Below are 22,018 nucleotides of genomic sequence, written 5' to 3'. Positions count from 1 at the left end.
AGTGGTTACAAGTGGTTCCGAGTCAAAAGCAATGTTAAAGAGGTGGGCTTTCAGTCTAGATTTAAAGGTGGCCAAGGATGGGGCAAGACGTAGGGGCTCAGGAAGTTTATTCCAGGCGTAGGGTGCAGCAAGACAGAAGGCGCGAAGTCTGGAGTTGGCAGTAGTGGAGAAGGGAACAGATAAGAAGGATTTATCCATGGGGCGGAGTGCACGGGAAGAGGTGTAAGGAAGGACGAGTGTGGAGAGATACTAGGGAGCAGCAGAGTGAGTACATTTATAGGTTAGTAGAAGAAGTTTGAACAGGATGCGAAAATGGATAGGGAGCCAGTGAAGCTCCGTAATAGAACATTTTAATTGATAGTGAATGGTAAAGCAAAGATGTAACATATAGACAGGTAGGAGAGTAAGCAGAGTTAGAAAGTAAGGTGTCTAATTTAAAGAAAGTTGCACCCGATGTCAAAGAGATGGTTAAATATTATCTCAGCTAGGGTAGGAGTGGATAAACATGTCCTGCTACCGGAAACCATTCCAGAGCAGGAGTTGCCTCGCCACCTGGAGCAGTGGTTGGCAGAACATCTGCCCTTATCTACTCTACAGGGCCTATTCTTTTTGGAAAACGCACACTGGCTAGGCTGGCATCGTGAAGGCATGACCCGTCCCCGGGTGGTAACTGCATGGATCTTTAATTATGCTTACAAAATGAAACTTCTGCGTCAAGAAGTCATTGCAGTATGAGGGCGACTCAGTACTTTTATTCCAGGACTACTAACCTGCATTGTTGGAATGGCAGAGGCACTTTTCTCCCTTGTGCGCTAAACTACATGAACACAATGTACATTTTCTTTTTTTGTACCCAGCGGTACTCAAAATTTACTCTGATGGTCTTTGGAAATCTTTTGATTCTCTTTCAGAGGCTCAGGACTTTTTAATACCTTATGTAACCCGGAGTCTTGAGGCATCGGCCTCACTTGGATTACAGAGTGGTTTGTGATTGGAGCCTCTACTGGTTTTTCTTGCTATTCTGTTTTTCCTGTTCAGTAGCAGTGCTCTTGACTCAGACACGGGTTTCTTTGAGGATGTAATTTCAGCTCTAATTCTGGATGCCTGACTCCCCCGGCAGTATTTTTGGTATGAGCGGGGTGGCTCTCAGCATTGAATGTGATTTCTCTGATACCTCGAGAACTGGTGTCTTAGGATGCATATGTTGGGTTGTTCTGGGGTGGGAAAGGGTGGTGAGGGTGGAGGGGGGGTCATCTGTTTTAGGGTGGTAGAGGGTTGGGACACTGCATGGTATGTTTGTGTTATATGGCTCGTGATGTTTGCATGTCATAGCGTGGCTGTAGGTGATGTGTGGTTACAGGTGTGGATAATTATTCTTGCTGCTGGTCTGGGTCATGTTGATGCCCTGGGTTTGGAGGCTGTGCACCTCAGGGTTCTCTCTGTGAGTATCTTTTGGTTGTCATCTGCTGTATCACGCCTATGAGTAGCCTTAGCTGTAGGAGGGTGTGGAATGTTGAGGGTATAAGGCAGACAAAGCCATCTGAGACCCTAGGCTCGTAAACCTGAAATAAATGGGATCTACAATAAATATAATTAATCAAATCAAGCAAGATTTATTCAGTGGTTTCAAAGGTTACAGAAATGAAGAAGGAATTAATAAAGTCTCAAGAAGCAAATATGTGAAGGTTCTTGAGGGAGCATTACATTTGCTACTCACTAATCAAGGAATCCAGACATGCAATGCTCGAATCCTAGTGCTATGCACTTATATACTAAAATTTTTACTTGATTTCCTCATCTGCGTTTCCCATACATGCTTCCTTTGCTAGCTGTCTCTTCAAAACCTGTTCAAACTGGCTCTGCAAAAATGCCTTTTCAGCAGCGCTTGCTTTTTCAGCTTAAAGGTTGTGACTCTTGTGTCACAGGAAACAAAAACCACAGCCTAGTCCTGCACCTGGGCCTGTGTCTCGCCTCTATTTCTTGACCTTGCTCTACAGGAATGTTGGTCAGATCACCTCCCCAGTGAAGAGTACCAAAATTTTAGCTTCTTTGCAGTGGCATGATGTAGTGTGCTTGCAAGAGATGTGCCCATTACTGGAGGAGCACTGTAAATTGTGTCTCCATTGGGTTGGTGAGGTGCATTGCTCTCCAGCGACCGGACACAGGGACGGAGTCACTATGATGGTCCGTTGGTCCCTGGCTTGCCAGACTGACCTCCTTTTCAGGATCAACAGGGTAGGTATTTGGAACCAGTTGAACTTGCAGGGACAGATGTTGGTTCTAGTGGTCTATGGCCCCCTTACTCCAGATGCCAAGTTTTTCTCCCACTTAACACAAGTGTGCTTGCAGTATGCTGACATACCTTCAGTAGTAAATAGGAGTGATACCAAAGTGGCAACAATATTCAGTTCTTCTCTTTATTACTACTACTACTACTTATCATTTTTATAGTGCTACTAGCTGTACCTAAGCTGTACTCTTGAGCATGTAAGGGACAGTCCCTGCTCGACAGAGCTTACAATCTAATCAGGGCAGACAAACAGAACAAATAAGGGATAAGGACCAAGAGTAGCCAGATTCTGTGCAGAATCCCAACGACAACTACTACTACTTATCATTTCTATAGCGCTACTAGATGTAAGAGACAGTCCCTGCTTGACAGAGCTTACAATCTAATCAGGACAGACAAACAGGACAAATAAGAGATAAGGGGATTACTTAAGGTGGGAATGATTAATCACGGCTTTTTGCCATGATGGTGTTTTTTTTTGCCAGTGAAAGTACAATTTTCAGCGACTATTTATAAATTCCCCCAAAGCAGGTCAAGAGACCGAAATGCTATTTGTCCAGTGTAGGTGTTGGGGTGTTTGATTTAGATAGGCTAGTACCTGTGTGCCCTTTTCTTTCCAATTCTGGTTTGAAGCATTTGAGGGGGGAAGGGGCATGTCCACTTTCTAATATTCGATGCCTCTATTCATTTCCATCCACGTGAAATTTCACACCTTGCCCCTACCATAAGCTCTAAAATCAATGTTCTGTGTTCTTCAAGGTTGTCTTCAATACTTAAGCCATATGTGGTGGAAAAAATCCTGCCCCCCACAATTCTTCCAACGTGCATCCTTGCTCCTTGGGTGTATTTTGAAATCTCTCCAGGGTTAAGTTCCATTTGTATGTTATCTTGTAACCATGCTTCTCAACTAATATGGAGATAGAGATGTGCCCGGCTCTATCCCCAGGCCATGTCCTCCAATCCTGTTGCAGGTCTTTATCTCATACTTTTGTATACGTAGTCGTCTTTTAGTGCCACATCTTCTAACTCTTCATTCTTATTTTTGAGACTTCTGGCGCTTGCACACAAGAGAGGCATTAGGGTTGCACCATAGCATTCACTGTTTCTCAGCATGCTGCTCTAACCGCTATGATTGCAATGTTATAAACTGTTTTGATTAGTTTATTTTACTAGAATGATGGTATATAAAACATTGTAAATAAATGAATAATAGAGCACATAGGTACTTATATTAACCTTATTTTATAAAGACAACATATGAGCCTTATAAAAAAATACCCCTCTAGAAAGTAAGCGCAGGCACTTACACTTACTCTGAAGCAGGAACAAATAGTCTGTGTAACTGTGCAGGGATACGGCTGTATTTTATAATACATGCATGGATCTCATAATTCTGTCCTAGCTTCATTCAGCCTGTACCCAAGACATGCCTACACACATACCCCCAGATTCTATAAACGGTTGCCCAGATTTTTGTGCCCAAATCTGTGAAGCGCTCCCAAGATGCATATGCAAATTATTTGAATAACGAGGTCTGAACCATTTATAATTGGGTGCTAACAACCAATTATTGAAGTTAATTGGCACCATTAGAATTTGTATATACATCTGGCTGTGAGCTTTTCAATAAGGCAGGGCACCTAACGCCTATAGTGTGTATCTGAAAAGGAGGCATGGCCACAGGAGGGGCATGGGTGTGTCAGGAGTGTTCCAAAAAGTTGTACACATACTTATTGAATACAGGGTCAATGCACCCAACTTGGATGCCAGCATTAACACCAGGTTTCAGCAGGCGTAAGTCTGGTGCCCAAATTTTGGGTGTGGGAATAGGCTCTAAGCGCGATTCTATAAAAGATGCACGCTTTTTAGAGAATCGCACTTAGAACTGATCTTTCCTGGCACCCAGTTTTGAGCATGATTTATAGAATTTCCCTCGTACTGTGTGAAAGTACATTATTTTTTTTCATTTGAGTGAAGGCTCGTAAATGTATAGTGCTAGATTGCTGGTTAGTCAGAAGACCCGCTAGAGATCATCAGAGTCACACGATACGTCTTCACAACTTCCCTGTACAGATATACTGCAGACAGCTTCTGGTCTAGTTGGTTACTCATTCAAGCACTTATTTTCTAGGGATTTTATATGCAACTGAAAAATGGGAGCCTGCTTTTAGAGTCTAGAATTCTCTTATTAAACAGCAGTGCTTTGAGTAACCACGGAAACAAAGCAGAAGGCAAAATGTAGAACATTTGTTTCACCCACAGCTTAGGCACTGCAATTAATTACGCTAAGTAAAATATTCAGCAGCCAGTTCTGCTTGTCTCTCTTTTTTTTTTTTCTGGAAAGTTTAATATATTCTTTATTTCTTCTCTTCCCCCCCCCCCCCACCTTAAAATCACATCCCTGAATTGAATAATTCACACACACACACGCACATTTAACTCCAAACCGCCCAGAATACAGCAGCTAGATTAATTTATGGAAAATCAAAATTGGACAATTCTACACCCCTTCGTGAGAAACTACACTGGCTCCCAGTAAAGGAACAAATTACTTTTAAAATTTGTACCCTAGTCCATAAAATTCTTTATGGTGAAGCCCCAGGTTACATGGATACCCTTATCAATCTACCACCAAGGAATTCTTGCAGATCATCACGTTCATATTTAAATCTACATCATCCTACCTGCAGTGGTCTCAAATATAAATCCACTTACGCTTCCACCTTTTCCTTTATTAGCACTCAACTATGGAATGCATTGCCTAAAACTGTGAAAATTATTCATGATCATCTGAACTTCAGAAAATCTCTTAAGACCAGCTTATTTGGAAAGGCTTACCCTAAAGGACCCATCTTAAATCCATAATTCCTGGAATACACCTTATTTATGGACCTCATGGACAAGTCACTTTTTCTCCTATTGCCTCTGGTTCCTGTTTAGATTATAAGCTCTTTTTATATTTATATTTAGCAAGTGGGAGAAGCCAGTAATGTTGACTACAGCAACATTGACTGTCCTGCACAGTTCTGCCAGTGTATCAACATATGTACACCTGCACTGTCTTTGGGTGTCTTCAGTACCTATGATTAGTCCATTATTGTTCTACAAACGTAGAAAAACATTTTTATTTTTGAATTTGTCGATTGGAACATGCCAAACTTTGGAAAATATGCATCTCTGATATTTTGTATTTCCATTTCTGTTTCGCTAGTATTGCTGTCGTCTTACTCCTTGTTTTCCAGTTCAGATTTTTGCCTTTGTGTCTCTATTACTGGCCTGTGATTCCTTGTTTCATATTTGTTGATAAACTATCTGTGAACAAGGTGTGTTATTCTGCTAGGCTAGCATATAGTTTTTGTGTACAGATCTGTAGCAGTCCCTTTTGTTCTTTTTTTTTTTCACTAGATAGTGTATTGGGGTTTTAGAGTATTGTGTAATATTTACCGTGCTCCCTTTTCACAGATAAGGTTGTTTCTCTTTACTTCCTGGGAGTTAGTTCTGTTATGGTACAGTAAGGTTCTGAATGTGTTTCTGCACAAATTTGTGCTTAGTGTTTTGTAGTGGAGGGATTGTATGTTGGCCTTACTGAGGTGACTTCAAAACTTTAATTTAATTTCAGTTTATCATAACAGACAGGGTTTGTGAAATAATCATGAAATGTACATACATGTGTCATTTTTTACAGGTGGGGCGGGGGGCCCCACCGAACTGGTCTGCACAGGGCCCCGCAGTTGCTAAGACTGGCCCTGCTCACTACCTCTCATAGGGAAAACTCTTCTCAAACTGCATCGAGACCAAGGGACCTTGATTTTAATTGCTCCCTACAGGCCTCATCAAATCTGGTTCTTTCTCTTCCTAGAGCTATCATCCACAGAACCCTTGAGGTTAGCTCCTTTTCCAACCCTAATAACGTAGTAAACCGAAACACTACTCAGTACGTGGGCATCAGATACAAAACAATGGTTCCAGTGCACTGTTTCTGCTATCGGTATATATATATATATATATATATATATATATATATATATATATATATATATATATAGTTAGTTAGTTAGTTTGAAATAGCTGGTGCAATAAGAGACCCTACAGCCTGCTTGAATATTTTCTGGTGTCAACTTGCTATTTAGTTGTTTTAGGTTATATTTTGATTTTAAAAAAAGTATTCCTTCTACTAAATAGACATGGCTTCTGGTATTCATTGCCAAAAGGAGCAGTTGCATTCTTTGCTGTGCCACAGTGTCTAGAGCAAGTTACATTTAATACCTAAAAATGTTAACATGTGATAGCTGAAAAGAAACAGAAAGGAGCAAGATCAACTGATTGTGACCCTCAAGGCTGTCATGTGACACAACAGTAACTGATTCATGCACATTTCAACTTTGATGATTTTTTAGGTATAATTAGAGCTTATGAGAGAAATGCATGCCATTGAGAAAAAAGTGACCTAGTAATTATATCAGTGGGCTGAGAAGTAAGGAAGCCAGGGTTCAAATCCTGCTTTGGTTGCTGACACTCCTTATAACTTTGGGCAAGTCACTTTTTCTCCTATTGCCTCTGGTTCCTGTTTAGATTATAAGCTCTTTTGGGTAAGAGCATGATGTACCTGAATATGTATCACAACTGTCCAATGCTGCATACATTCAGTCATGCTATAAAAATAAGTGTTAGTATTTTTAGAGAAAGTATTGCAATTGAAATACATTATCATTTTGGAAGGTACAGTAACCTAATACAATTGTCGATTTTATTTTGTAATAAAATGGAGGAATATCCAAATGGTTAGAGTAATGGGCTGACAGTCGTTGTGGCCATGGGCAAGTTGATTAACTTTTGAGAATAATATGATGATATTATGTATTAGGATTTATTTACTGGCTTTTTGAAAAATTCACTCAAGATGGTATACAGGTTACTTCAGGTATAGATATAGATTATATGTCCTCCAGGCAGTGTTGTTCAATATACTAGGTCAAAGTACTTAAGTAAAAGTAAAAATAAATATATATTTAATACTTAAATAAAAGTAAAAATTACAGTGAAGAACACATTAAAAAATTTACTTAAGTAATACAAAAAAAATTATTGCCTAATATAATATTTTTTGAGTAAGAAGTTAAAAGTACCACAACTACAATGAATGCAACTATTGTTAATGTTTTTATCCCAACACTTTTATTGGTCTACAATTCAATCCACTTTGCTTTTAGTTAAACTAAATTTTTGAAAATGACTGTCACTGAGTGTACTTGTGAGTCATTAATCCAGAAGCATCCAAATAAATAAATAAAGTAAATCTGTTAGTGAAAAAGTAACTGATTTTGATTTATTTCTTTATTAGGATTTATGTACTACATTTTTGAAGGAATTCACTCAAGACAGTTACAGCAAGAATAAGTCAGACATAAGCAATTGACAATTACGGCAGTAAAAATATTCAAACACAAATATTGGCATAGTATACTACCTTACAATGCAAATACAATACACAATAAAACATTTTAATAGGCAGCATATGGTGTAAGCAAAGATGGAATATATAGATAGATAAGATAAACAGGAGAAAGAAAATAAGGTACTAATTTAAAGAAAATTGCATATGAGTTCAGAAAGGTGCTTGAATATTATCTTGGCTGAGGTTGGAGTAGATAAACATGTCCTGCTGTAGTATGTGTATATAGTTCACTTGTTCATTTCTTCTATAGAATAGCATACTGATTTATTCTTTTGGATGAGGGGGGTAATTTTAATAAAACTTTTTCTGCATGTAGCACCTGTTTTACATGCAGAAAAGAGATTTGATATAATTGCACTGCTGGAAGCACACGTAAAAATGTCAAAGTGCATGACCATATTTATGTAATTTGTGTATATGTATTCCCAGGGGCATAGTTTGGGCATAATGGAGGCAGAGTTGCAATATATACAAATATTTTACAAAATACATATCTACATGCATATAGTATATACCAAAATTTACATCTGCTTCAGATGTGTGAGTATTTGTGTGCTATTGGGACTAGATTTGGGAGCCTATTTTATAAAGACAATTTGCTTTTATAAAATAGTCTTAAAACAAGCACCTTCTTGGACTTATCACATAGGCATCCTGTTATAAAATCTTGCTTATATTGTGTACAGTAGTCCTCTCATTTCAGTTAGGAAAAAGATAGTTCCACTCTCCCACCCCAGATTGTTTAGAAATGAGATTCTAAACAGTCTGAATCAGCCAAACTCCTCATCACTATATATAGTGGATAGACACTGCCGGGGCTGCATGTCAGAAGCGATGTCATGTTTCAATTTTTTCCCTGTTAAGAATGGCTAAGAAAAATGTGGCCTGCACCAATGTGTGCAACAGTTTCTCCCAACCATACATTTGGAGAACCACAATCCTGAATGATAGAAATCTACTGTGAACCATCCCACTGCCCTTTCATACAGATTATAGGTATTTTGAGGATCCTGTGTTACTTCTACAGATGCTGAAAAGGAGACTGATGAAATAATAGTCTAAACCAGAGTGGAATTTTAATCCATGAACAGTGTTTTATTGTACGTGAGAAACCTAATGTTCTTATTTCTGACAGATATAATTTCTGTAACGTGTGTTTTTGTTGAAGATGTAGAGAAGAAACAGAACTTATTAGAGTTTCTTTTCTGCTTCATCAGTCCAACTAGACTTGAATAAAGTTTTCTTTAGAACCTGTGACATGTTGAAGATCTTCTCCAGATGTTTCAAGGTTTTGAGTTAATAGTACAAAGTTAAGTAAAAAGGATCTTGTGGAAAACTCACTGAATAGTTCAGCTGTCACATACTGTTAAAGAACAATGATTCTTCTTATTTTACACACTTTACCTGTGTTTTATTCCCCTTTCATAATCTCTTCCTTTCTACTTGACCTCTCTCCTCAGTTGATTTTCTCCAAATAATCTTCAGTGTGCTCGGTGGTATTTTACTTGTTCCCACATGATGAAGTCTCCCAGCACACACAATCTGTCACTGACCTGTTGACTTTTTATCTTTTTACTATCTACTGTATAATTTATTTGCTCCTTCTGGCAACTGTTTAGTCTCTATAATTACTAATATTTATAGTGCCACCGGCAGAGGAAAACTATGTTGAGAGTTAAGTGATTGTATTCTGCCCATCCATCCTCCAGTGTGAAAACCATAAAGACCAAATCAAACTAGTGTAAGCTTACCAGGCATCACACTGTACTACATTTAGTCTACACGCTCTGAAATTAAAGCCTGGAGCAAAACCACTATTGGAGACGTGAGGGGCAATTCTCTAGAGGGGCACATTTCTAGGCACCAAGAAAAAGCCTATTTATAAAGGAAAGTAGGTACCTACAAAGGATTTATATTAAACTGTACCTGCTGTATACTGCCCTGGGTGAGTCTCTTCATAAAGGCACTTAATAAATCCCAATAAATAAATACTAGTGTAACCAGGTATATACACATGAGTGTTTAGATGCAAGCCATAGAACTGGTGTAAATGCCTGCGCTTACATTGGGGAAATATGCAAGTAACTTATAGTATTCTATAAATTACATATATAAGTCCTCATTCTACTCACTCTGCTGTTCTGAATGCCTACCTGCAAAATATGCACCATCAAAAATAGGCACACACTTAAGAATAGTGCATAGCCAGTATTGTCGCATACACATAAATGACCAGAATGCTGGCATTTTTATGCACATATCTGCTGCTTAAATTTGGATGACCTATAAGAAGTCATGTAAATTTAAGCAGCAGATAAGTGCATAAAAATGCCAGCATTCTATAAGAAGTATCATCAAATGTAATGCTATAATGGGCACCTACATTAAGCCCCTATTCTGAGCCTATTCTATAAAGAAAAGTAAGAGCCTGCTTTTCTGTGTAGAATACCAGTATAACATCCCAAAAATGCACTTAGGACTCCATTCAGGCCTGGGAGGAGAATGAGATGGCTGATTTGTTTTAGTTAGAGAGAATTAGAGAGGAGGAAAAGAAAAAAAGTAGCGGGAGAGGGCTATTAGAAAGGAGAGGAGGAGCAAAAAGAAGGCTGCATCTGGATTGACTGTGGTGGAGTTAGGAAAAGAGGAGGTGTGGCATGGAGGAGGAGAATGTGAGCAGTGCACTAGTGTAAGATTATACTCGCCAAGTACTCCTATCCTGTCCATTTGGTTGGAGATCACTGCCCACGATCTCCTGCCTCTCTCCCTCTCCATGATTTCTAATAGTCTCTCCACTGGCTGCGTTTCCTATGCCTGCAAAACAGCAGTCGTATGACCCATTTTGAAGACAATCAGTCTTGACTCCTCTCAAGCTAGCAATTACAGGTCAATTTCCAACCTTCCATTTCTTTCTAAGGATACTGAAAAGATTGTTTTCTCCAGCTTTGCAATGCGTTAAAGCTTCCCACATTTTGCACCCAAGACAGTCTGGCTTCCAACCTGACCACAGTACTGAAACTGTGATTGCATCTTTGCTCAATGATTTCCACTTTGCCTTTGACAGGGGCGACTCGGGACTCATTGTTTCTCTTGACCCTAGCCTCTTCTTTTTACCGTAATGATTATTCCTTGCTACTTTCTAGACTATGGCTATTGATATCTCTGAAACAGCTTACCATTGGTTCTTTTCCTTTCTGTCTGAGCACACTTGTCTTCTTGCCATCCTCTCAATCTAGCTCCTTTTCACTGTGCAGTGGTGGTCCACAGGGCTCTGTTTTCTCTCCCCTTCTCTTCCATACGTTCCTTAGACCCCTTAGAAACATAGACGCATGATGGCAGCAAAGGGCAAAATTTCTCCTGTCCTGTTGAAAATTGGCGTTCTTTTCTTATCTGTTGTTTTATTATTGTACACCGCTTTGATTTGTTGTGAAAGGCAGTATATCAAGTCTACATAAACATAAAACTAACTCCTCCTTTTCCTGAGGGATCCCACATGCCTGTCCCATGCTTTCTTAAATTCTGACACAGTCCTTGTCTGCAGGACCTCCACCGGGAGGGCATTCCACGCATCCACCACCCTTTCCGTGAAAGAGTATTTTCTTAAATTCCTCCTAGCTTCATACTATGCCCTCTCATTCCAGAGTTTTCCTTCTTTTGAAAAAGGCTCACCTCCTGTACATTAACACCACTGAGGTATTTAAACATCTCTGTTATATCCCCTCTCTCCAGCCTCTCTTCCAGCATATACATGTTGAGGTTCGTGAGCCTGTCTCTATATGTTTTATGACAGAGACCGCTTACCAATTTAGTAGCCACCCTCTGAACTGACTCCATCCTATTTATATCTTTACTACTACTTATCATTTCTGTAGCGCTACTAAACGTACGCAGCGTTTTCCATAGGTGTGGTCTCCAGAATTGCATGCCATGCTCTAAATGGGGCCTCACCAGAGATTTATACAAGGGCACTATTACCTCTTTTTTCCCCTCTTTTCGCCCTTATTCTGTTTCTGGCTGTTTTTATGCTGATGGCGTGCTTCTCATTTCTATTCAAGATGCATACAACTTCAACCTGTCTAAGATCCAGTCCTCTTTTGACATCATGGACAACTGGTATCATCCCACAAACTCCTCCTTAATCCTTTGAAAGTAATTGTTTCCTGGATAACTGGTTGACCTTTGCATCCATCCCTTAAGAGGGTCCAGACCTTAAGAGGGTCTCCCCTGACTGTCTTTGACTCCTTTAAGTATCTGGGAGTTCACTTTGACTACAAACTACCTTTTGACATTCAGGTATCCTCAACAATCAGGTGTCGTTTCCTTGATCTTCGACATATCCGGTCCATTTACTCTTATATAGGTGATGCAGCTTGCACAATTCTTCTTTACCCCTTTTGAATAAAAACTCTTGGCCCTGGACTATTGCATCATCATCTATGCAGGGTCTTCTCTCAGTCCTCCTGAAAAGACTCCACTCTGTTCAAAACACCACTTTTTGCCTCCTCTTTCTTGCTTGCTAATTTGACCATGTCACCCCCCCCCCCCCCCCTTGCCCATCAACACTGGTTGCCAATACCCTTTAGAATCCAACATAAAATTGACCCATAAAGTACTTCTTTTTGAGATTCCATTTATTTTTTTGTTACATTTGTTCCCCACATTTTCCCACCTATTTGCAGGCTCAATGTGGCTTACATAGTACTGTGAGGCGTTAGCCACCTCCGGTGCTGAAACAAATACAAAGTGATGTTATTGTCGAAAGAGGTTCATGTGTTACAGACACATTAGGAAATCGTAGAGAAGAAGAGTTATGTGGTGGTCTTTATGCGCCATGGCTGGTATAAGGGGTGTGGCTAATGTGGGTGTGGCTATCGTAGGGGTGGGGCCATATGTGGTGATCCCACCCATAATGAGTACTGGCACCTTTTTTCTACAAAAAAAGCACTGCCAATTACTCCACCAATTATACATGGTTACATTACCTTACTGATGTTGCTGTCTCGTAGTCAAACTTTTTGACAGTGGCCAGAAGGTCTCTCTATAAACTCCCTGAGCCCATTCGCCAGGCCCCCTCCCTGCCAATCTTCAAATCCTTGCTCAAAGCCCACCTCTCCAATGTCGCCTTCAGCACCTAACCACCATACCTCTATTCAGGAAATCTAGACTGCCCCAACTTGACATTTCGTCCTTTAGATTGTAAGCTCCATTGAGCAGGGACTGTCCTTCTTTGTTAAACTCTACAGCGCTGCGTAACCCTAGTAGCGCTCTAGAAATGTTTAGTAGTAGTAGTATACGTGGCTGTGTCAACCGATTGGCTCACAGATGTCTGGTTTCTATCTTTCCTACTGCTTTGATATTGAAGCTGTCCACCTTGATTGTTCCCTACACTCCCCTTTGTAGTCTTTGCTCTGCATCTGCCTATCAGCTCTGCATCCCAGCAGTCCATTGCTCCTATCTGAAGTCTACCCGTCGCTGTTCAGTTTTTTTTTACTGTCCCTTCCCTCTGTAATTCCCTTCCCTGTGCTTATCATTCTGAGCAGTTGTATCCCATGTTTAAGGCCACCCTTAAAGCCCACCTCTACAATATGACCTATAGTGACCAGTCAGAGCAATATGAGATACTAGTGATGGCACCTCTCACTCTGTCCATTCTCACTTCTCATGTTCTGTATTGCTTTTGTTTCCTGTCATGGATTGTAGTTCTTTTCTATCTAATATTCCTTTTTTCTTTGTTTAGTTTTGTTTAATTTCTAGACTGCTTTGGTATTTTGGAAGGTGGTATATAAAGAAAGGGGACTTGAAATACTGCCTTTCTGAGGTTTTTGCAACTACATTCAAAGCGGTTTACATATATTCATGTACTTATTTTGTACCATGGGCAATGGAGGGTTAAGTGACTTGCCCAGAGTCACAAGGAGCTGCAGTGGGAATCGAACCCAGTTCCCCAGGATCAAAGTTCACTGCACTAACCACTAGGCTACTCCTCCAATAAACATAAACTTCCAGTTCCCTGCTCCAATACATATTGTTAGGGTGGGGAGATATAGGTGAGAGCATATGGCAACTGTATTTTGTCCCTGGTTACTGAACGCTGGAGCAATTTTAGAATTCTTGAGAGACCTCATTATGAGATTGATAAACACCTGAAAGAAAATCTCTGAGATTATATTTGCTAAGGCACGCAAGGAGGATGAAAGCTGCTGATTTTTTCCCTGAATATCACAGAACATCACAGAAAAGGATGAAGTGAAACCCTTGTGCTTATGAGTTCTCTTCAGCAATCCCAAAGTGTTATGTGAAGAAGACTTGGTCTTTCCATTATCTATATAAAGTGAAACTGTTCTCAGGAAAACTGACTACTCTTTCTCTGCCAGTAATGTCAGTCTTCTCATTCTTTCCCCCACCACTTCTGTATGCAGAAACGCCTTGAAAGGGCATTGTCATTAGCTCAAGAGAACAAGAGACCTCTCTTTTCTTCTTTCCCTAGTGAAGTGTTATGATAACAGCAAGCAAAGAGTAGGAGGTGAAAAAATGCAAGTAGGGAAAAGAAGGGGTAGTGGTGGCAAGCAGGAGGCGGAGGAAGAAAACTGTCGCTGAGCTCACTCTGCCTGACTGTAATGTTGGGCATTTTGACTCATTCCGAAATCTTCTTCTTAAAGTGAACTTCTGCTTGCCTAGTGAGGGATTTCATTACATCAAGTGTTGGTGAGACTGAGAAAACAGATTTCAAAACACATATGACCCAAGGCAGCAGACAAGCAACATGATCAAATTAGCACATTATAATGTTCAGTGTGCAAAATAGTGTTGCCTGCCGTACATGGCATAAAATGTCACTGATCTTTTTGCCATGCATTTCTCTTTGCTTTACAAGTCACACACAGTGAAGCATTACTTTAAAGCAGGCTAGAATTATATTATGTTGGCCATCTATCACAGTATGAGAGGTTTATTAATCTAAAACAGTTTTGTTTTGTGCTTAAGAAGCAAACTGTCACAGGGAATGTCTGTTCTTCTGAGCATTTTTCTCTGTTCTCGTGTGGTTTAGGTTCCATAGTTTAAGCTTCATCTGTGTTCTTAATTAACCTACCACAACATCTGGTGGTGAATCACCAAAAGGGTCCTCATCCTCAGGTGACTCTGAAGGGCTGCTGTGTTGTGCACCTTACATCACTGTTTTAGCTCAGCACCATATAAAATGAAGCTCATACTTTTTTGACAACAGAAAAAGAGTTTATTGTAACTGGGGTTCCCCCCCCCCCTCCCTTTTGATGCTTCCCTTACAGAAATGATAGAAACTTGTATCTTATTTTATCAGAACTTATATTCAATTTCAAGTTCTAAGTGAATTGGAAAATATAAATAAAAAGTAAAAAAATATGTATGTATAACATCACATAAGCTAATAAACCCCCTAAGCAAACACTCGCTTGTTAAATGAAACAAAAGGTAGTGTTACAAGTATATAATGCTACAGAAAGAAGACAATGTTCATAAATATGTTTATGTAAATTAATTTACTCCTGGTGGAATTCTGCACAAAAAAATTGAAAATTCTGCACACAAAATTTGCACACTTTATTGTAATTATTTTGTGCAGAATTCTCCTGTTATAAGGGCTGTCATCTGTCACAGACATAAAATACCCCCCCCCCCCCCCCCCACACACACACACGAGTTTCCCATGCATTTTCATGTAGACCTCCACCTCATTCCCATGGCACACACACACCTCATCTACCTTTTTCCAGCTCCCCTCCCTGCACCCACACTCCATACACCTTTTCCAGATCACCCTCTCTCCTGTACACTCAATAGTCCAGCAGGGTAGTAGTAGGAGGAGCTGCAGAGCTGCACATTGGGCTGCTTTCTGCTCCTTTCCGTCTCGGCCCCCACTGTTCCTTTGAGCCACACAGGCCTCCATATAGTCCCACGGCTTAAAGGAACCACTGGGGACCAAGACAGCAGAAGAGGAACTAGCCCGACCTTCTCCTGTGTAGCACCTCCTCCTACTGTGCTGGACCGGTGAGAGTGTAAGGAGGGTGTGAGTTACTTTCCAGCTGCCAATCTGTGCTGCAAAGGAAGACTGCACAGAATTCTGTGCAGTCTGTGGAGCTGGGAAATTCTGCACAAATTCTGCATTGCACAGTAGTGCAGAATTCCGCCAGGAGTATTAATTGAATGGCTAAAAAGCTGTCAGTAGATACATATGGAAAGAAATTCTTTGTTTTGGGGGACTGACTTTAGCCACTAGAGCACTAAGAATTGTGCCACAGTTCCTTACTGTGAAGAGAACAGATGGTTGGCATGAAGTTTTCTCCTGACTGCCACAATCCATGTTTTGCTTTCTCTCTGTTCTTTAAATTAGATTTTTTTTCTGGCTGTAGGTTTTTTGTTTCTCCCAACCCCCCCCCCCCCCCCTCTTCAATGACTATGTATTCTGTAACAGGGCTAGAATGTGTAATTTTGTTTAAGCCCTCCATTTTGAATCAAACATTTTTCTCATTTACATTATTATATATTCACCCACTTTGCTAATCTGTTTCATTATTTTTGACATGACTAGTTGAATTGCATATATTGCCATCGTATACAGGTACTTTTATTAGATAACCAGTAAAAGATGTATTTTTTCCTGTGTTTGCAGGTGAAACTGATCCAGAACTGGGGCCCCCTCCGTCCGTAGATGAGGCAGCAAACACACTCATGACTCGACTGGGCTTCCTCCTTGGAGAGAAAATCAGTGAAGTACAGACAGTGCCCCAGTACACCATGGAGGTGCAGGATGAAAACCAGGTACAACCTCTGGCACCACAGAAATGTTTAAAGAAATACATTTTATAAAATAATTATATTCCAGCCCTGACTGAAATATTTCCTTGAGATTTTCTCTTTTAAAGTTCAAGGTCAGTAGGGACAGGTGCAAAATATGTACAGGAATTTCAAAATGAAACATCCAAATGTACTTTCCCTCCCTTTTGCTGTCCCCAGCTTCTTCCCGCCCCTTTTTCTGATAGCAAAAAGTACACATGGTGTTTCACAATGCATTTTACTTTGGGCCATTAAGGTCCAGGTATACTTTTTAATTTAATATTTATTATTTTTGAATTACAATCATCAAATCAAACTTTGATATAAAAAAGAGAAGCAATACAATCCAAAAAAAAAGAAAAACAGGCAATAACTACATATAATCAAGCAAAAGGAACAAATCTAAGGAAATTAAGCATGATACAAACTGCAATACACACGCCCCACAAACCGAGCTTACTTATGACTAAACCTGTAATTCTCACTAATGCCCAGCAACTTTCTTTTTGCTATTTAAAAATATTATTTTGATTAAATCACAAGATATTTAAAAGTAAATGTAACAATCATCTGTATACCTAATGCTGTGAAGCCTCTTGGTGTAACATCAAAACCTTCTTTCGGGAGTCATGTGATGCAGTGATCCAGGAGACTGTTTTTCCTGAGCTCTTTGGTTTGCCTTCCTCCATGATCACATCAAGCTAAATCCAGCTTCTAAATAATAAAGCGGACCCATCCAGCACAAACCTTTAAAGTCTTTGCAGAAATGTCCACAAAATCGGAAAAAAAGGACAAAGAAAACTTTAAGTTCTCCACAGCAGGAGACTCTAAGGTGACAGATTCTCAGGTTGACGGCCTTATGATAAATGAAGCTTTATTGAAGCAACAGCTTACTGAAGCAATAGTCTCGGCTCTGGGTACCAGGATTGACACACTTAATGAGAATTTTCAGGCATTACCACACTCTTGTTACAGAATTTAATGGGAGAGTCACTGAAATTTAGAAGAGAATCAGCGAGTCCGAAGATTTCTTGAAAGACGCAGTGGAAGAACTTACTAAGTTGCTATCAGAGGTGGAAAGCTGCAAAGAGAAATTCTTACCCAAAACCCTGAAGGATGAGGAGCTCTTGGTCGTCTTGGGAAAATGGCTATCTGCCCACTGTGCATTGAGCAGGCACACCGTGTGGACAGATTGGTGGAGGGTACCTCTAAACCATGAGTTGTGATCACTAGGGTTCTCAATTTCACAATTAAATATCACCTGCTAATGAACTACAGAAAGATTAAGGACTTACAATATCAAAACCATCATGTATTGATCTTTCAAGATTATTCTACACATGTTGCAAACAGTTGGCAGAGCGCAACTGTTTGCAGCATTAACATGGAATGTGACAGGTGTTAACTTCAGCTTGGAGAAAAGGTGGCTGAGGGGAGATATGATAGAGGTCTATAAAATAATGAGTGGAGTTGAAATGGTAGATGTGAAGCGTCTGTTCACGCTTTCCAAAAATACTAGGACTAGGGGGCATGAGATGAAGCTTCAATGTAGTAAATTTAAAACGAATCGGAGAAAATTTTCTTCACTCAACGTGTAATTCAACTCTGGGATTCATTGCCAGAGAATGTGGTAAAGGTGGTTAGCTTAGTGGAGTTTAAAAAAAGGTTTGGACGGCTTCCTAAAGGAAAAGTCCATAGACCGTTACTAAATGGACTTGGGGAAAATCCACTATTTCTGGGATAAGCAGTATAAAATGTTTTGTACATTTTTTGGGATCTTGCCAGGTATTTGTGACCTGGATTGGCCACTGTTGGAAACAGTATGCTGGGCTTGATGGACCTTTGGTCTTTCCCAGTATGGCAATACTTATGTACTTAAGTACTAACATGATTCATGCTGCAATTTTCCAGTGCGACTCAGAGTGCTGCATGAAGGTAAGACATCTTTGTTTGCGACCAGTAGTGAAGCTCAATCACAAATTTCTCAGTGGTTTTTACATTCTGATGAAGGGACATTGACTGCAGAATACTTAAATTGGAAGAGACAACACAGCTGTGTGCCAGACTTATGTTTGAGAAGGTATGGCTGCTTGGCAAAATCTATAGACCTTTTAGTGGCATTTTTGCTCTGCTTATGCTTCAGGTCTGCTTGTCTTTTTAGCCACATTCTCTCAATGTGACTAATGGTGCAGCCATTTGACAGTAAATAAGGAATCTTGCTTGAAAGTGACCCCAGTTGAGCTGTGCTGGAGCTATAGACAGAATTGAATCAGATTGATATGGGTATTTCGGAGACCCTGCTCATATGGCTTTAGTCATTATTATCTCTTTTCCTTTGCAAATGGTTTACTTTAATATTTGAGAAAGGGCACTGACTGATGATTAAAGTAGCATTAAGAATGGGTGGCTCTAGATTGCATAGATCAATGACCGGAGGAGAACTGGGGCTGGTTATTAAAGGGAATAGAGGGGTTTGTTGAGGTGAGGGCGGAGAGTTTGGGGATTTTTTTACTGTATGGAATATCTGGTTGTTTATGTATGATGACATTGGGGTCACTTACTGTTATGTGGACATGTGGGTCGATATTAGGAGCGCATGCTACTGGGGTAAGGGCAGGGCACCCTGGTGGCTTATCTTTGTGACTTATGTAAACTATAGTACGAGGCTCTGGGTTCCTAGGGGCCCTTTTACTAAGCCGCATAGGTGTCTACGCATGCCCAACGCATGCCAATTCAGAACTACCACCCTACTACCGCATGGCCTGGGCGGTAATTTAATTTTTTATGTGTGATGGAAAATTTCCAGAACGCAGCGCGAACCAGGCAGTAATCGGCAGTGTACGCGTGCTGACGATTACTGCTTGGTTAACACATGAGACCTTACCCCACTAATCAATGGGTGGCAGTAAGGTCTCAGACCCAAAATGGACGCGCACCAATTTTTATTTTGCTGTACACCCATTTTCAGCCCCCCAAAAAAGGCCTTTTTTGCAGGTGCGCTGAAAAATGGACCTGCATGCGTCCAATACACGCGTCTACACCAGCTCAGGCCATTTTTCAACGCACCTTAGTAAAAGGGACCCTTTAGTCTCCTATACGGCTAGCAACACTGAGAGTGCTATCATGGAATGTGGCAGGTGTTAACTCGGCAGTGAAGAGGGCAAAAACTTTGCAAACTCTAAGTATTTCTAAAGTTGGAATAGCAGGGTTGCAAGAAACTAAATTAAACAACATAGAACATCAGAATTTGCTAGTCGTGGGTGGGGGCAGTGTTGTTATGCTTCGTCTAGTAACAAGAAGGCTGGAATTGTCTTAATTAGTAAACAAAAAAAAAGCCTTTGAAATGCAGAAAGTATTAAAGGATATGGTAAGTATGTTATTGTTGAGGTGAAACTGCATAATTTAGATGTGGTTCTTGCTTTATCTATGCCCTGAATGATACACCCAAATCTTCCCTAATTAGATTTCAATTCAGCCTTAAACCCACAGATGGATTCCTCAAAGGGTGCCCACAGATTACTCCCTAGAATGGACAGTAGGCTGGAAGTCTGGATTAGAAGTTTAGATTTGGTGGATTCCTGGTGGGCCCTGTATCCTCAGAAGAAACATTTCAATCATATATCTAAAGGGTGGTGAGATTGGTGTAATGGAAATTTCTGATCAAACACCACTTTGGATAGATTTGGAAATAGGTGCTCATAGGGTAGAGACATGGGCGATGACGATTTCTTGCTTTGATGTTCAAAGACATGGATGTCTGTATCTATCCTACTATGAAGTGGCAGGATTTCATCCAGACTAATGGCGAACATGCATCAAATGTAATTTTATTTTGGGACATTGCAAAGGCTGTGATTAGAGGTGATATTAAAGGCTACACGAGTTAAAGGAAAAAGCAATTAACTGCTAGAATCCTTGATATGGAACAAAAAGTATGTCAGCTAAAGTTATTTACCAATGTACCCCCACTTTGCAGAATAGATACTCCTTCTTTAGTCCACAACTAAGCTGAATGACATGATCCATGAACAAGTGATGCAAAAATACAGAAGAAACCAGTCTTCGCAAAAAACAACAATGGATAAAACAGCGAAAATGACTAAAAAAATGAAAAAAGAAAAAATGCAAAAAGGAAAACAATCAGAAAAATAAATCAAGGCGACACTTATAATGTGAAAACTTAAAAATATTTATGAACCATAAAAAATATGATACAAAAATAGGGTGATCAGGACTCGACACAGCTGTGTTTCAGCCGGTCAGGCCTGCATCAGGAGTCTATCTAAAACAAATCAAGACGTATATATTAAATTATAATATTCGACGGTAAGTAGACAATGTGAATATCTAAACAAGTATTTGATGGCAAGAACATATTTCCTACATATACAATATCAGTAGTAGTAATTGTAATTCAGCACAAGATACAGTGGACAAAATTTTAAATAAATATTATTGTATTAAATAATCTAATATAAATGATAATTATTTATAACGACAGAAAATCTATAAATGTATTTAAAATGAAACATATATGCATGATTGAAAACATAATGGATAAAAAACATCATGATTATAATATTGCTAGATATACAATGTAACATAAAATCTCAAAGATCAATTAATCTATTTATATGTCCATATGTAAGACAAACTAAACATCATAAATTTGTTGAATGCTTGCGCATATGGGGAGCATTATCATTCGCACTCTCTGGGAGGGTCTATTTATATAACATGCTAATCGTGCCTAGATGGCTGTATCTTTTGCAGATTTTACCTGTATGCCTGAGGTGGAGAGATCTCCAGAATTCTATAGGGCACTTCGAATATTTTTATGGGGAGGGAAAATAGCATGATAATCGCTCACAGTGTTAATATTACCTTGGGATAAAGGGGGCTTTGGACTCATGGATCTTCAGAGGTGTAACCTAGCCTGTGGATTATGAGAGACTAGTAAAAGAGGCCCGTTTCAGAGCAAATGAAACGGGCCAACCCCTTCGTTGTTCTGCCATTGCTCCGCCCCCAACATCATGATGTTTGACGCAAGGGCAGGGCCCGGAGCGATTTCCCACCCGCCTCCCTGCCTCCCTCCCTGCCAACCCCTTCGTTGTTCTGCCATTGCTCCGCCCTCGAAGGAAGGAAGTCAGGGCTTGGCTTCACTGACGTCAGTGTCCTTAGAACGTTGAGGGTGAGTTTTATTATAGTAGATATGTGACTGGAGTCTAGAAAACCTCTCATTTTACTCCTTTTTATGTTGGAAAGAGCCCTTTTATCTCCATCGTCAAACTCTTACTTATTGCATGTAATGATAACTGACCTGGATTTTGGGTCTCACACTCATATGGTCCTATATGAGGAGCATATGGCATAAACTTTGTGTGCATACAGGATGCAAATTTCCTCCCCCTTATTAGCTATAGTGGAAAATATGAACCACTCCAGGAATTGATAGAAACATATTC

The 22,018-nt window shown here is 39.9% G+C and overlaps 1 protein-coding gene across 1 annotated transcript in view; it reads left to right on the top strand.

The window, feature by feature from the left end:
- TANC2 (tetratricopeptide repeat, ankyrin repeat and coiled-coil containing 2) overlaps nt 1-22,018 on the top strand; it is a 931,529-nt gene that overhangs the window by 562,867 nt on the left and 346,644 nt on the right. The window contains exon 8 of the mRNA XM_030221414.1: nt 16,390-16,538. Within this exon, the coding sequence (XP_030077274.1) occupies nt 16,390-16,538 (149 nt within the window). The remainder of the gene's footprint in view (nt 1-16,389; nt 16,539-22,018) is intronic.

The sequence above is a fragment of the Microcaecilia unicolor genome, chromosome 12 (assembly GCF_901765095.1).
Source record: "Microcaecilia unicolor chromosome 12, aMicUni1.1, whole genome shotgun sequence".
NCBI classification, from domain to species: domain Eukaryota; kingdom Metazoa; phylum Chordata; class Amphibia; order Gymnophiona; family Siphonopidae; genus Microcaecilia; species Microcaecilia unicolor.
The sequence above is the reverse complement of the archived record's forward strand: the minus strand, read 5'-3'. Positions and strand labels throughout refer to the sequence as shown.